This window comes from Heliangelus exortis, chromosome 4 (assembly GCF_036169615.1).
Source record: "Heliangelus exortis chromosome 4, bHelExo1.hap1, whole genome shotgun sequence".
Classification (NCBI taxonomy): domain Eukaryota; kingdom Metazoa; phylum Chordata; class Aves; order Apodiformes; family Trochilidae; genus Heliangelus; species Heliangelus exortis.
In genome coordinates, this window is record NC_092425.1 from 15,807,674 (window position 1) to 15,822,843 (window position 15,170).

A 15,170-nucleotide genomic window follows, 5' to 3' on the forward strand; every position below is an offset into this window, starting at 1 on the left:
TAAATTCTTTCTTGTAAATTTTATTGCCATTTTCATGTGTTGTGGAATGGGAAGGGAGAGAAATTAGGTGTTTGTATAGATCCTAACCAGTGGTGCAGCCTTCCCTGCTGAGGTGTCCAGACAGAATGGGGACATACAGTGCAGAGCCCATGAAAACATTCTCCCCTGGCTGTCTGCTGGTTCCTCAAGATAAAGTCAGTCATGGAGTAATGGCAGTTTTCTCAGATGAGACTCGGCAACAAAACAGCAGAAAAATCATTCTTTCTAGCAAATCATAAGCAAGAAAGCAAGGTTTACACGGGACTGAGTTGTTGTTACGTTAATTTCTTGTCTGCTCTTCATAAACACAACTTCAGACTGAAAACAAGTCTAAAAAACACACTTTAGACTTTTCAAGGAAAAAACCATTTATATACCTTAAATTCAGAAGCATGAGAACCATGAAAAAATAATTGGAAGTGTTACTTTCAAAATGTACTTGGTTCTTCATTATTATCTCCATTATATTTTGTTATGCATATTAGTAAATATGTGTGTTCCATATGAACAACTGGATAGGACAGAGGTCCTCAAGATCAAGATTGTAATGTTAGAAGCAGCAGTTCTGCCAGATTCAGCAATGCAAGGAGACATCATTATCAGAGATTGTGCACAGAAATGGCTCCCCACCTTACCACAGAGGTAAAACTACCGGAAACTAGATAAAATTACATCTGTCACCTCTCAAATATATTTATGGGGAAATATGGGAGTCTTTGGAGAAAGAATTTTCTATATTTAAAAGTACCTCTTCCATTACCGAATCATGCATTATTCAAATGGAATGTAACAAACAATAAACTCAACAGTAAATCAAAATATTCCTGAAAGTTTTATTTAATAAATATGCACACAAAAGTTATCTTTGCAAAAATAAAGCTAGCTTAGAGCATGTAGCTAGCAAATAAAGCAAACACTATTTTAGTAGATATTCCCTATGGGAAATGTTCAGAATAAGGAGTTTGACTTTGTTGTTATCAGCTGAATGACTTACTGAACAAATATTAGAGGGCTGTTCATACATTAGATTGCTTTTTCCGTCACAAGATTGAATTGCCTGATCTTTACTCAAAATAATTTGATAAAAGCAGCCTCAACATTTACTTATACTTTTATTGAACTGCTTGCTTATGCCTTTGATCAGGAAAAGCTCTAACTTCTTTCCACAGAGAGAAGGTAGAATGCGAATATAATTTTTCAGAGTCATTGCAAATTTTACAGCCCCTTTCCAATCTCTTGTTTTGATTTATTCCACTAACACTACACAAACCTGTTCTGTCTGCACAGCTGCTTTGGAATCAGTTTCTTTCAAGTGAGTAAAGTGCCTATGTTCAAATACACAGAGATACTTATGAAGTGCCCACTTGGACCACCTCTGGGGAATCAGAACTGTACCTTTGTAGATGAGGGTCTTCTAATGTCAGAAGTCAAAAGTCACTGAATGATTTGGTTTCCTCATCTTCAGGTGCTTGGATAGCTTGTGGGGAAAGAAGCAAAATATTGCTGATTTTCTTCCTTCTGAATAACAGATACCCTTTTCATTAGGATGCTGTAGAGGAAAGAAAGTATAAAATACATTTCTCCATGCTCAGATACAGCATCTGCTCTAAAATAACCTATAACAAAGCCAAATTCCTTTCAAAAATAACTTTTCTCAGGTGCTCTTTGAAGGCATTCTCTTTCTAATGCAGAAAGCCTTGCCATGCCAAATACTATGTTTGAAGAGTGCTACAACGTAATGGTAAATATGTGACGTCAGATGCTAGAATACAGATATCAAAATTAAAACAGACTTTTAAATTGTGAAATTCTTCATGTTCTTTCAGAGGTGACCCCAGGCATCCCTCCCCCCCCTAGTTTCTTTAAAAAATTTAGCAATATTTCTGTTTATTTGTCCATCCATTTGTCCCTACCAGCGACTTTGAACTTGATAATGGGTTTCTATTATATTTGGTAGAGAAATGTAAATCTCATCTGAAATTTTGTGAAAACACTGCTCAATGGAGGTGAAAGAAACAAATTCTTTTTTTCCTGTTAAAAAAACCCTGCAGTTTAAACTCAACAGTCATTTACTCAATTAAGACAGGCTGAGAGAGTTGTGGTTGGTCAGCCTGGAGAAGAGAAGGCTCTGGGGAGAACTTACAGTGGCCTTCCAGTACCTGAGGGGGACCTACAGGAAATCTGGGGAGGGACTTTTTACAAGGGCATGTAGTTACAGCACAAAGGGTAATAATTTTAAGCTGAAAGAGGGTAGATTTAGATTAGACATTAGGAAGAAATCCTTGACTGTGGTGAGGCACTGGAACATATTGTCCAGGAAGGTTGTGGATGTCCCTCCCTGGCCAGTTTGGAGGGGGCTATATATGTAGCTATATATATTCAGATACTAGTGAAATAGTGAACACCACACTTATTATGGGATCTGCCCTAGATTACTATAAATAAAACCCGTTTAGGGAAGGAATAATTTTTAATGTGGTTAATTTATGACTGGAGAAGATAAAGTAGCTCACATAAAAAAAAAAAAAAAAAAAAAAAAAAAAAAAAAAAACAAAAAAACAAAAAAAAACAAAAAAAAAAAAAAAAAAAAAACAAACTTCCATACAGCCATACTGTTCTGTCTGGACTCCTGCAAGGTCTTTGACACGGTCTCCTACAACATCCTACTCAACAACCTGGAGAGATATGGATTTGATGGGTGGACTGTTCAGTGGATAAGGAATTGTCTGGATGATCACATCCAGAGGGTAATGGTCAATAGCTTGAAGTCCAGATAGAGACCAGTGACAAGTGGTATCCCTCAGGGGTCTGTACTGGGACCTGTAAATATTTTTATCGATGACATAAACAGCAGGATTGAGTGCATATTTAGCAAGTCTGCAGATGACACCAACATGAGTGTTGCTGTTGACAAGACAGAGGGACAGGATGTCATCCAGAAAGATCTGGACAAACAGGAGAGGTGGGCCCAGGTGAGGTTCAACAAGACCAAATGCAGGGTCCTGCACTTTGGGTCAGGACAATCCACACAATCAGTACAGGCTGGGGGGTGAGGTAATAGAAAGCAGCCCTGCAGAAGAGGACTTGGGGGTGCTGATGGATGAAGAGCTGGACATGAACCAATAGTGCACACTTGCAGCCCAGAAAGCCAATGGCATCTTGGGCTGCATCAAAAGAAGCATGGCCAGCAGACCATGAGAGGTGATTCTGATACTCTGCTCTGGTAAGACCTCACCTGGGGTACTACATCCAGCTTAAAGCCCTCAACACAGAAAGGACTTTGATCCAATGAAGTGGGTCCAGAGGAGGGCCACAAAAATGATCAGGGAGCTGGAACACCTCTCCTGCAATGACAGCCTGAGGGAGTTGGGGTTGTTCAGCCCAGAGAAAAGAAGGCTCCTGGGGGACCTAATAGTGACCTTCCAGTATCTGAAAGGGGCCCTCAGAAAGGCTGAAGAGGGACTGTTTGCAAGGGTCTGTAGTGATAGGATGAGAGGCAATGGTTTTAAATTAGAGAAGAGTAGATGTAGATTGGATGTTAGGAACAAGTTCTTTACTGTGAGGGTAGTGGAAAAATGGAACAAGTTGCCCAGAGCAGTAGTTGAGGTCTTATCCCTAGAGACATGAATGGTAAGGCTTGGTGAGACTCTGAGCAATCTGATCTAGTTGAGGGTGTCCCTGGTTGTACTAGATGACCTCTAGAGGTCCCTTCCAACCCAAATCATTCTATGGTTCCATGATTCTATGAATATAGTCATGTTCACCTAATCAGCAACTTTATTTTCTGTGCAAGTGTCAAAGTTTTCCACTCCTCATAGTCAAATCTCTCATGCTCCATGGTCAACGTATTTTTACTAGTTTCCCTTTTAGGAAATTAAAATGTATAAATAAATTGCCCATGGTGGTTTTATACTGACGATGTACATAAATCTTACCAGCATGATGACTCAAATAGTCACATTATGTACAGTGAACACCATTGATTACCAACACAATTTTTATGCCCATTTCTGCAAAAAGTTTAGAATTGTTCAAAGCATACATTTGGAATTGGTGTACACCCTACAGGATTGACCTCAGAGTGTAATGGAAGTTTCTTTATCACTCATTCCCATATCACTGATATCAATGAGCATTTAACAATATTTACTTATTTTAAAATGCTTTTGGAAAAAATTTGTTTAATTTTTTGAAAAATTATAGAATTATTAGATTGAATGGGGGTAAGTAGGTCATAGGTTGTAATTCGTAACCTAGAAGCACTGAATTATGATTAAACAATAATGATTGTCAACACTATTTTTAAAGTAAAAGGAAAAGAAAGAAAATTGCCAGTGCAATCCTAGTTCCAACCCCTCCCACTAAGCCACTATGCTGCTGATTTTATTCTGAATTCCTTTGCCTTCATTCTGTAGCAGTCTAAAGCTCAAGATGCACAATGTGCTCTATATTGATTTTTGTCAGTTTACTATTGTTCTTGTTGGGCCTGTCAGTAATTTTTTTACATTGTTTCTATATAGGGTGGTTGCTGATAAAAGCATAGATTGGGTTCCCTTTCCACCCTTTTTTGTTTTTAATTTTATAATCACAGTAATTCTTGATGATCTGTCTTACAGCAGTTACCACTTCATGTTTTCTATTTTCCAGAGAAAGCTGCAGAGATTCTGCAGGTTTTTTTCACTTTGATTTACGATGTGCTCTCTGGTCTTGTAAAATATTTTCAGCTAATCTTTAGAAAGAGTTATTGTAATGTGACTGCTGCCTCAAAGCTATTGGAATCTGATGATGGTACCAGTGCTATGGTCCTCCTAATAGTTCATCCTGATCAGTGGGGAGTTGTTGCTTGAATTACTCAGAACCCTGTTGGACATTCATTCACTGGAGAGACCCGTTGCTGGTCTCTATGATATACTCACTGCTAAACGTCCTCCATTACAAGGAAGGAAAATACGGGTTGCAACCATCTCAAGCCCAATGCTCTCTTCCAAATTATTTTGCTAGTTGTTTAGTGTTTATACTCAGTGCTGGGCTGACACATATTCACTTCCCTCATGCTGGTCTGGCTGACTTATGGTGACATTCCCCCCCTCTTAATGAACTCAGGTATAAACATTTACAGACCAGGTCATCCATTCAATTATAGATATCTGTTTATCTAAAACAAAGACTACCCATAGTCTCCTTTGTGCTGAGATAAATTCAGCTTCCTTTGCCACAGCTGTGGTCAGTCATATCCTGCATTATTCCCTGAGATTCATGGACACAATACCCTCACCCAGCTCCTCAGAGCTTTCTTCCATTTTAAGGGTTTATTGGTCAGTCACAGCTGACTTCAGTGGAAATGAATGAAGCAAAATAGCAATATGTGTAACTACACTCAGGTGTTCAATGGACCCTAAAAATGCCCGGCTTCAAAAGAGGGCAGTAGAAATTCTCTAATCAAAGGTAATAGAAAGGAGAAACCTATTCCCATGTAGTTGCTTGCTCCCTGATCAAAATGCAATTTTGTTGATTGTCAATTCAATTTCATTCAGTTCCCAAATGTCTCTACTGCTCTGTTCCCTCAGTTTGTCCAGTGATAAACACTGCTCCTAGGTATGCACTTCTTAGGCACAAACAGGCATGCAGACCCTGTGTAATTTTTTGGGAAAACATGATTTTCCATCCTGGGCCCTAGGTTCTGGAAGCAGAACCCTAGCTTTCTCAAACTGAGTGGGTTTTTTTGCATTTCCTCATTTTCTTGAGGAATGTCAAGCAAAAGAATGTTTTAAGTAGAGACTCTAAAATATTACAAGATGATTGTAACAAATATTTGCCAAACAAAAACCCTGCCGCAGCTTCCTATCTCTCTGTACAGGAGATAAATGTAAGCTTTGAGTCTTACTCAACAACTTAAAAATACAACATCTCTTTCATGCATTCACTTTCCTCATAAAAATACACCAAAGATCAATAGAGCAGTCACTTGATCAGAAAAGCCACTTCTTGGATTTCTGCATTGCTATTGAATCAAGTTTTTTCCTTCTCACCTGCTGTGTAGCATCTTGTCACCAAAGGGCAGCAGTGCCACCTGCCATTATGGTACCGAGGCCCCTTCCTCTGTGACAAGTGTATGGATTGTCTACATGGGGTTTATTTCAGGGAGGCACAGACAGCATTGTAGTGTCCAAGAATCAATTGCTGTCTTCACTGAACTTCTTGCCAGTAAATTTACTTGGCTTGCCTTTCACATTAAATAACACACAGAACTCTCAAATTATTTGCTACTGGATATTAAAAAAAAAGACAAAAACCAACCAAACAAAAACCCAAAAGGCTACAACACACAGCAAGTGGTACGTGTCACTGTGTAATCACAATAAACTCAGACCCAAAATTACCAAAGTTCAGCTCTAAAGGTTTGGACCAGACCTGCCAGTATTTCAAAAATTCAATTAAAATAGGTGGAGTAAGTTTAATAAGTTTTAAACTCCTGAAGATTTGGAAATTAAGAGCATAAAGTGAACAAGGAATGCCTCTGCAGGATTGTCAAAGGTTGAAACTGTGAAAGTGGTTACAGGATAAAACTCATGAAGTCTGTGACGGGATAAATATTCGGAAAGGCTTGACTGTGTACACGTTACAAAGTAGCAAACTACTTTCTTCAAGTTACTCAGCACTCAGCAATAACTCGGTGAGCTATGCCAGCACGAAGACCTCATTAGTTACAGAGAGATTCTTTCCAAGGATCCAGATCTCAGTTCAGAGAACTGTCATATATTGGCAAAATGCTGAATTTGCTGCGAAGCCACTCTGAAAATCCAGATAAGAGGTACACCGAAAATCCTCATCAAAAATAATCTGGGACAAATGTCTCCTGCATGATGGAAGACGAAGACACGTATAATGCATACAGTATGAGAAAATTTTAATTAACTTTTAACTTCTTTTAAAACTAGAACCTGATTAGAAGGTACATGTTTACTAGATCAGACTGTTTCCTTCTGGATTACAGGGGGGCTGTTTAGATTCTTGTCACTTTCTACAAGCTCCAGAAGCCAGCTGTCCTCAGGATAACCTGTCTTGCTGTTGAAAACTGAGGCAAAGAAGGTGTTAAATACCTCAGCCTTTTCTTCATCTTTGACAATTATATTCTTTGACAACTATATTTGACAACTATATGTCCAGTAAAGAATGGATGTTATTACTTAAAAGTAATATCATCTCTTTAAAAAGATCACTAGGTTTGTAAGCAACATATGTATGTCATTCATCATGTTCTCAGTAGGTCTTTCAAATTAGAAATACCATGAGAAACAGATATTGAAGACTGTCAGAAATATCATGGATAAACTTTGAAAGACAAAATAATATTTTCAAAAAAAGTTTGGGAATGAGACAGACATAAAAATGTGGTTACATTGAGATGCAAAAAACTTAATTACTATTAGGGTTTTTTTTCCCCCAGGTTTAAATCATTCTATAGGCATTTTCATCTATTTTCACAAGTCTTCGTGCAAGTTTAAATTCCATTTCATAAATTAATAACTTTCATGGTGTTCCCCATGAAGCAGAGAGAATTTAATTATGTTTGTTGTTTTTCAATGTAATTATACATACAGTGTAATAGATCTGCTTTCTCCTCTGGCAGATAGGAGGAACAATTTTTCCTGCTCTGAATTTTAACCCTAATATGGATGCCCAGTTGCTAGGAGGAGCCTTACAGGGAATTAGTGAGTATCTTGACTGATTCTAACACTGATTCTAAATGTGCCTTTTTTTAGTTGTTTTTTGTTTGTTTGTTTGTTTGTTCGTTTGTTTTAGAAAGCTCTCATAAAGTAAAACATATTAGCCTGTTACGGTCTGAGGTAACATTAAAATTTATTTTTGTTTTGGGTCCGTGAAACAAAGTCCAACTGTAGAAAAGGGTTGGGTGCAAGCAGATTTTATTTGACAATTGACACAGGCAAACTATAGAGCCACGCAAAAGAAGGAGAGAGGAAAAGAAGATATAAGAAAGAGAGAGAAAAAGTGGTAAGAAAGTGGTAAGAAAGAATGAGAGAGAAAAGTGGAGAAATAAAGAGTAAGAAAGTGGGAAGAATGAGAGAGAGAGAGTCACCACCAGGGGCCCAGCTGTCCAACGAGGTTCTTCAGGATGGTGCTGATCCTGGACAGGGTCTGATGCAGAAAAGGCGGTGGGTGAAGAGACAACGCCAGTCAGAGCATGGACAGCAATATATACCCGAGCCCCTTTTGTTACGAAGGGGCAGCTGTCAGTCAGCAAGTTTCGTTGGAAGACAGGCTGACTGGAGGGGGAGCAGAAGGGTGTAGTCCTCCACCCAGTCATCAATTCTTATCTTCTTCCAGGTGCCATTCCTTCTCTCCTCCAGCCACTTTAGCCAGGTACATAATCGTGCCTCCGGGGGCGTCCCAGCATTGAAGGTTGGCCCTCAGGAAAGGGGAGTAGTCTCCACCCAGTCATCAGTTCTTATCTTCTTCCTGGCATCATCCTTACTCTGCTCCAGCCCCCTTAGCCAGGTACTTCACAAGTACAACCAAGGTGGCTAAGTCGTGCCTGGAGGGATGTCCCAGCATTAAAGGCTGGAGCTCAGAGGAGCATTCTCCACCCAGCAGGTCTTATCACATCCCGAGGTGTCACCCCCTGCTCAGCTCTGGCCAGCCAGGTCCTCCACCCTAGCCAGGGCTATTCATTTTAAAATTGCTCCTTTGAGATAGTTGCAAATCACTGAGGTCAGACTCACACATCACCCGTGTCTCAAAGACAATTTTAAAGAATTACTGGGTAGTGGTTACAGAGAACTGGAAAGAGAAGAAAACCATAACAGAAAAGGGAAGAAGAAAGAGAGAGAGTTTGAAGAAATAGAAATGAAAAGAAAATTAATCTTATTATGAACAAATTTTACACTGTACTGAATACGACAATTTGAACAAGCAAACACAATTTAAGTCACCCCGTGAACAATTTCTTTTTTTTTTTTTCAATGTAACAATACTGAATTGGGGAATCACTTGTATACAGGTGAAGCTATGTCCGCCACTTAAAACTTCACTATAGTTAAGAACTTTAGTTTACTGCTAATTTCATCCCAAAACCTTTTTTTTTTTTTTTTTTTTTTGTCATCCCATATGCATATAGTTAATCAAGCACACAAGGGATGAAATCTTGGGAATTATCAATATTGTACAGGCTTGTGTGTGTATTTGCACATAGCTAGCAACTGTTGCTTTGCATTATCCTAATATCATGGGGGCCATGGCTCCATTGATGTGAAGGACGTCAATAGGTTTCTCTTTATTGCATAAGGGAGTATAACCAGTCAGTCGAACCATGTGCAGGTTGACTATTCTCATTATGGCTGATTTGATACAAGATATTGCTATACCCATCATGATTAACATTGTGATAAACATCAACCCAGATTGTAACAAGCTCTGGATCCAACCCCATTATGGATGCTCAGTTGCTAGGAGGAGCCTTACAGGGAAGCAGTGAGTGACTTCACTGGTTCTTACACTGATTCTAAATGAGCCTCTTTTTGTTTGTTTGTTTTTTGTTTGTCTGTCTGTTTGTTTTTTCTCGTAAAATAACACGTATTAGCCAAAATAAAAACTCATAAAATTAAGTGTCATCAAGTATATCTTGGTTCTTCAAGATACCACAATAAGACATACTGGTGATGTCCAAATGAATCACTATTTTGCATCTACAGGAACTAAGATGTGATCAAAATTAATCTAAAATCTACAGCAACACTTATATTAATGAATGCTTTCCTTGAGAAAATTAAAAAAAACATACAGAATTCCATGTTATGCACTACAGTGAAGGCCAACAAAGGAAATTGTAACTTGAACTGTTATCAGGGACTCTTAAATCTTTTAATCAGTCTTCTAGAAATAAAAAAGAAAATTGACTGGAAAGTTTAAAGAAAATTATTGTCCTTCACTCAGGAGCAATTTTTGCTTTCAGTATGTAAAAAAAAAACAAAACAAAAAAACCAAACAAAATAACCCACCAAAATACCAAAGCATTTTTCTCTGCTTAGAATTTTGTGTCTTCCTGTTGAACACTGCTGGTATTTCTGAGCATCAGAATATTGATTTTTTGTTTTACTATCTGAAACGTTTTCATTGCATTAAAATGTTTGCCTGTATCAAAGTCTTTACACCCCTTGGGCTTTTCACAAAGCTGTGTAGCACCAAATCTTGCATTCTGTTTTCAGCTTCTTTAATGGGAATATGAGGGCTCAGACTTAACATCACATGAACCAAGATAGTCAATTGATTTACACAAAAAAATTTCAGAATATGTTGATCATTATCTTATTTTTCATGAGTAAAAGTTATGATATTATATTACATATTGTTACTGTTGGATTCTACGATTTTGTGAGTTTAGCAGTATTCTCTAGCTATGAAGACAAAAGACCATATGAAGCCTTCAATAAAACGGCCTTGGTTAAAATATTGTATCTTTTTAAACTTCAAAACTTATTTTTATACAGCTTCTCTGAAAATACCTATCTTTCAGTTTTTCAACAAATGTTCTGCTCACAGTTCATCATCCTCATAAAACAGATGTCTAATTCTGAAATGACAATTTAATCAGTATCAACAGAACATAGAAGTATGACTTCCCAGGCTCAGCCACAAATTCTGCTAGTGGGCCTGGTTCTGAATAGATGAAAGCTTCTATTTTATTGATGCTTTCAAATCCACTGAGCTTGAGGGAGATGGTGATGCATCTGATATAAATAAATTATGTCACTTTTTGCTGTGGTACGTAAGCATGGTAAGCATAACTGATGTTGGTAAATATCAGTGGGATATTAATCTGTTGATCTATTTTTTTTAAGAATTTGGGCTACCGTATAATCACAACTGTAAGTAAATAACTACTTTTTCTTTATTTAGAATCTGTATCTTGTTTCCTTTGCAGGTTGTGAAAAAGATGTGTTGATTGATATCCTAACACAGCGTTGCAATTCACAGCGGCTCATGATTGCTGAGGCGTACAGAGAAATGTACGGCAGGGTACGACACAGACACTTTGTCTTTTCATTACTTCAGCCTCTCCTTCAGCAGTGCAGTTGCTCAGCCCTTCTCTGAGTTCAGTCACTGGAACCAAAAGCCTCCCAGACAGTTGGCCAGTACCAAAACACTGGCACACAATTTCACTGATGTAACTATCGATACCTCTGGTGGTTTCAAATTGTCAGCTATGTAGCAGTGGAAGCACAGCTGCTGCACACAAAGTTAAAAAAAGGGGCATGAAGTTTTTTCGGGAATTCATACTCCTCCTCTAATGGCCAAACCGGAATTTCTGGAGAGACTTATTTCTACTTCTACTATGTGCTTTTGGGTTTCTGCATTACTTTTTTCACGTTTCTGGAATACATAATAGAATAGTATTTAGGTTGAAACACCAGAGAACACCATCATACCAATATTCACAGGTAATTGTATCTTACTGATGCACTGATTAGTGTTCTCATCACAATCATTGAGATTCGCAGACTTCATACCTTGTAATCTCATTCATACACCAAGCACAAAATTAAGGTGATGATTGCTAAATTTAGGAATCTTGTAAAGGTCTTTCAAAAATTTTAAGACATAAAATGTTTGTTCATTTTTTTTCACATTTATCTTTATTTACTGTATATAACAAGGTAATATTTGTTATACAAGCTCTTAAATATACACAGCAAGAGATACCCTCATTCCATTTCCAGATCTATTATTGCTAACCAAATAACTTTAGGAAAGTTGCAATGTTTGCATTTTTCTCAGTTACCTTAGTTATCTCAGGGCAAAAAGCATAGCAACACCTTTTCTAAAATACTTGGGAAATGAAATAATTAAAAGTTCTGTGTGAAGCTAGATACTGTGGGAAAGCTGAAGAAAAATGCTGTGATTAAATTGAAGACATGCCCTTCTCATAACAGAAGCCAGATAAACATTTTAAACAAAATCCAGTTTTCTTCTATTCCTGATGTGTGAAAAACAGCTCACTGGAAATCATGATGGAGGTCAGTGTATGATTGCCATTGAATTGATCAGCTTAAATGAGGACAATGAGCTTCCAGAAATCTTACCACTCAGCCTTAATTAGGGACAATGTTAGCACAATGTTTTCCATTTGTTAACTAGAAACAGTTCATTCAAAACCTCCACACGAACCTCTGATGTGGTCTGTTACACCAGTAGAATGTGTAATTTCCTCTTTGGGTTGATGAGCAGTTTTCCAGAGACAGTCTTTGTGCCACCTGTATACCAAAATACCTCTCAACCATTTATCTCTAAACATGCTGAAACAGCCCCTCCCTCTCCTTGAATTGAGGTAAAAAGAAGAGCTGGATTTAATTGGTATAGTAGGTGTACTTTGTGTTGTTACTCACCTATAGCAGATCACTGGCTTCATTTGGACTGCTATAAAAATTCAAACAAACAATACTTATGCTATTTTAGATGCAGCCTTGAATGGGTATGTTTTATATAGACCATAAAAGAACAATAACTTAATTATAGGTATCCTTTCTTTTCGAAGACTGTAAAAATGATTGAAATCGGTATATATGAATAAATAAAAGTGTGTTTGCACATTTATTTATTAGGTTACCATTACCATTAGACATGCAAACCACACAAGCTCAGTGTTCATTCATGCAGCATTCCTCATTGCATTTTAGTTTTACTCAAAAAGTAAAGCATGTCAAACTACATTAAAAAACTTCATGCCTCTTAGAAACCAAAATAAAACCATAAATAAATTCTATGAAAACACACCACCTTTAAATTTTTATCAGCCATATTCAGTCAACCTGAAATGCTATAAAGCCAGTGAACACAGAACTAAAGATCAAGAATTTAAAAAGCCAAAGAAATTTTCAGATCTCATCTTTAAGAATTTCAATTTCTAAAACTATGAATAATAATAGAAGGGAAAGGCAAACAAATTGCTTTTATATTCTAGCAATGAGTTACAGAAAATTCTGAAACTCTTGCATATACACCCACAATTTTAATTTATATTAATCTGTTGAACTGCAAGATATATTAAGATACTCTCTACATCTTTCAAAAAAAACCCCACGTAATTCTACCTTTTGCCATGTGGAAACAGGGAGCAGTACAAATTGGCTCTAATCTACTGCAGAGATGAAACAATGAATGCTGGGTTTTTTGTCTCACCTGGGAGAGTAGATAAACTGAAATGGCTAATATGGTTAGGGCTCTGTGCAGTTTATTTAACTCATCCCTCAAAAATCAGTTGTCTTGGGCAGAAACTGCCAAACAGGATGGGATGTGTCTTGCCCTTAGTTGCTGCAGTATACACTTCAGAAGGTATTTCAGCATACATCAGTGATGGCATTTCACTGGATGTAAACTGTATTAATGGATATATTTCACCGGGCACATGTGCCACTCAGCAGTCCTAGTTGATGAGTGGTAAACTCTGCAGGATGGAGTAGACAGATAGCTCAGATTTAGCCTTTTCAGTTTAATCTACGGTAAACCTGTCAGACCACTTCTCAACCCTCTTAATTTCAATTTAGACTGATATACATATAGTAGCCACCGTGCCCTTTCATTTGACAAATATAAAGTGTGACACTTCAGGAATAAATTATAAAAAAAGAAACTAAGTCCCTGACCTGGATGCATGATTCAGACATACAGACAAGCTGTAAGGTTCCTTCTTACAATTAACCTTCATGGATTTCTTATAGTAGAGATGATGAGGAAATGTTATAGTGACAACTTATTTTTCAATACTTCACTTCCCTTAGTTCTAATTGCAGGAGTAATTTTTAATTAGCATCCATTTGTATTATTAGTCCATTTTCCCACAGGCACGTTGTCAGAAGTGAAATGTCTTAATGAATTCGTGTCTATACCACGTGTATAGAAACAGTGTAATTTAGTGGTTTTCAAATGCATCTAATGTGCATTCACTGAAGACTGCATTTTTCTTGATCATAAATTTATTTATTAATGTGCGCATGTCCTCCTTTATTTCTACACTAGCTACTAATTCATTATATTCAGATATGTATCAAAACTAAAAAAGACCTGAAAAAGATGCGGCTCTGAAGACATCATAGTTTATATCATGGGAACAGTTCCTGGTAGTCCCTTTAATTCAGACTTAGCTCAGAACATACCTGACATCTAACTAGTGCTGTACACAAAACACACAAAAAATGAGCACACAAGTATCATCTTAATCGGAAACACCAACAGTATAACTAACAAGCTTTTGGCATTTGCAATGTTTTTTGAAGGGTGATACTGGGAAAGGGGAGAATGGGGAGGAAGCTCTCATCCATTACTCAGCTATCTGGCACACAAATATTGAGATACATTCAGGGAAAGAAGGGGTCTCCTTTTTATTAATTCAGCCTCTCTCAAAAGTAGTGAATTCTGCTAGACTGTAATATATATATAAATAGAAGCACATAAGCTTCCAGTTACCCATAGGAGGTACTTTTACGAACCAGGAGCAACATGCATGATTTTAAAAATTAATACATAGCACATAACCTGGAAAAAAGCACAAGAGATCTACTGTGCTGCATGGGATTTGCTTTTCAAAGGTGTGTAGCTCCCACGGATTCACAAAGGAAATATGCCCAGGGAAGCTGCACATGGTCTGCCACAGTATTTGGGTTTTCAAGCCTTTTAAGTAGTAGATGCACTTAGACCCCTGAATTTTCCTCTGTATTGTAACAAACTGAAAAGTAATGATCCTATGTGGTCTACTTGCCTGTGTGTCTATTTTCATCTGATCCATGCTATTAAAAGAAGTAGGTACTATTTAAAAGAATATCTTTCTTACTTAATTTTAGCCAGAATGCATCTTCAACAGATCATTATTCATTTACAGAGAAAACCACTAATACTTTTTAAACTCTCTTAAGTTTGACTATTGAAATAATCCTGTCTATGCATTTTCTTTGTTTTTTCAAGGACCTGATAACAGACTTAAAAGAGAATCTTTCTCATCACTTCAGAGAAGTAATGGTTGGCTTGATGTATCCACCTGCCTCCTATGATGCCCATGAGCTCTGGCATGCCTTGAAGGTACTTGTCAAATTCAGAATTGCTTGGAGTCACAGTAACTTCAC

At 37.4% G+C, this 15,170-nt stretch overlaps 1 protein-coding gene and 1 long non-coding RNA gene across 2 annotated transcripts in view; one reads left to right on the forward strand and one right to left on the reverse strand.

Moving 5' to 3' along the window:
• The window catches only part of ANXA10 (annexin A10), a 30,201-nt gene that overhangs the window by 1,929 nt on the left and 13,102 nt on the right, over nucleotides 1–15,170 (forward strand). Inside the window, exons 2-4 of the mRNA XM_071743135.1 lie at nucleotides 7,670–7,751; nucleotides 10,979–11,073; nucleotides 15,013–15,126. Coding sequence (XP_071599236.1) covers nucleotides 7,670–7,751; nucleotides 10,979–11,073; nucleotides 15,013–15,126 — 291 coding nt within the window. The remainder of the gene's footprint in view (nucleotides 1–7,669; nucleotides 7,752–10,978; nucleotides 11,074–15,012; nucleotides 15,127–15,170) is intronic.
• LOC139795895 (uncharacterized) overlaps nucleotides 1–15,170 on the reverse strand; it is a 26,954-nt gene continuing 11,784 nt past the window's right edge. Inside the window, exons 2-3 of the long non-coding RNA XR_011725738.1 lie at nucleotides 3,804–3,902; nucleotides 1–1,588 (exon numbers count right to left, since the gene is read on the reverse strand). This is a non-coding gene — a long non-coding RNA (uncharacterized lncRNA). The remainder of the gene's footprint in view (nucleotides 1,589–3,803; nucleotides 3,903–15,170) is intronic.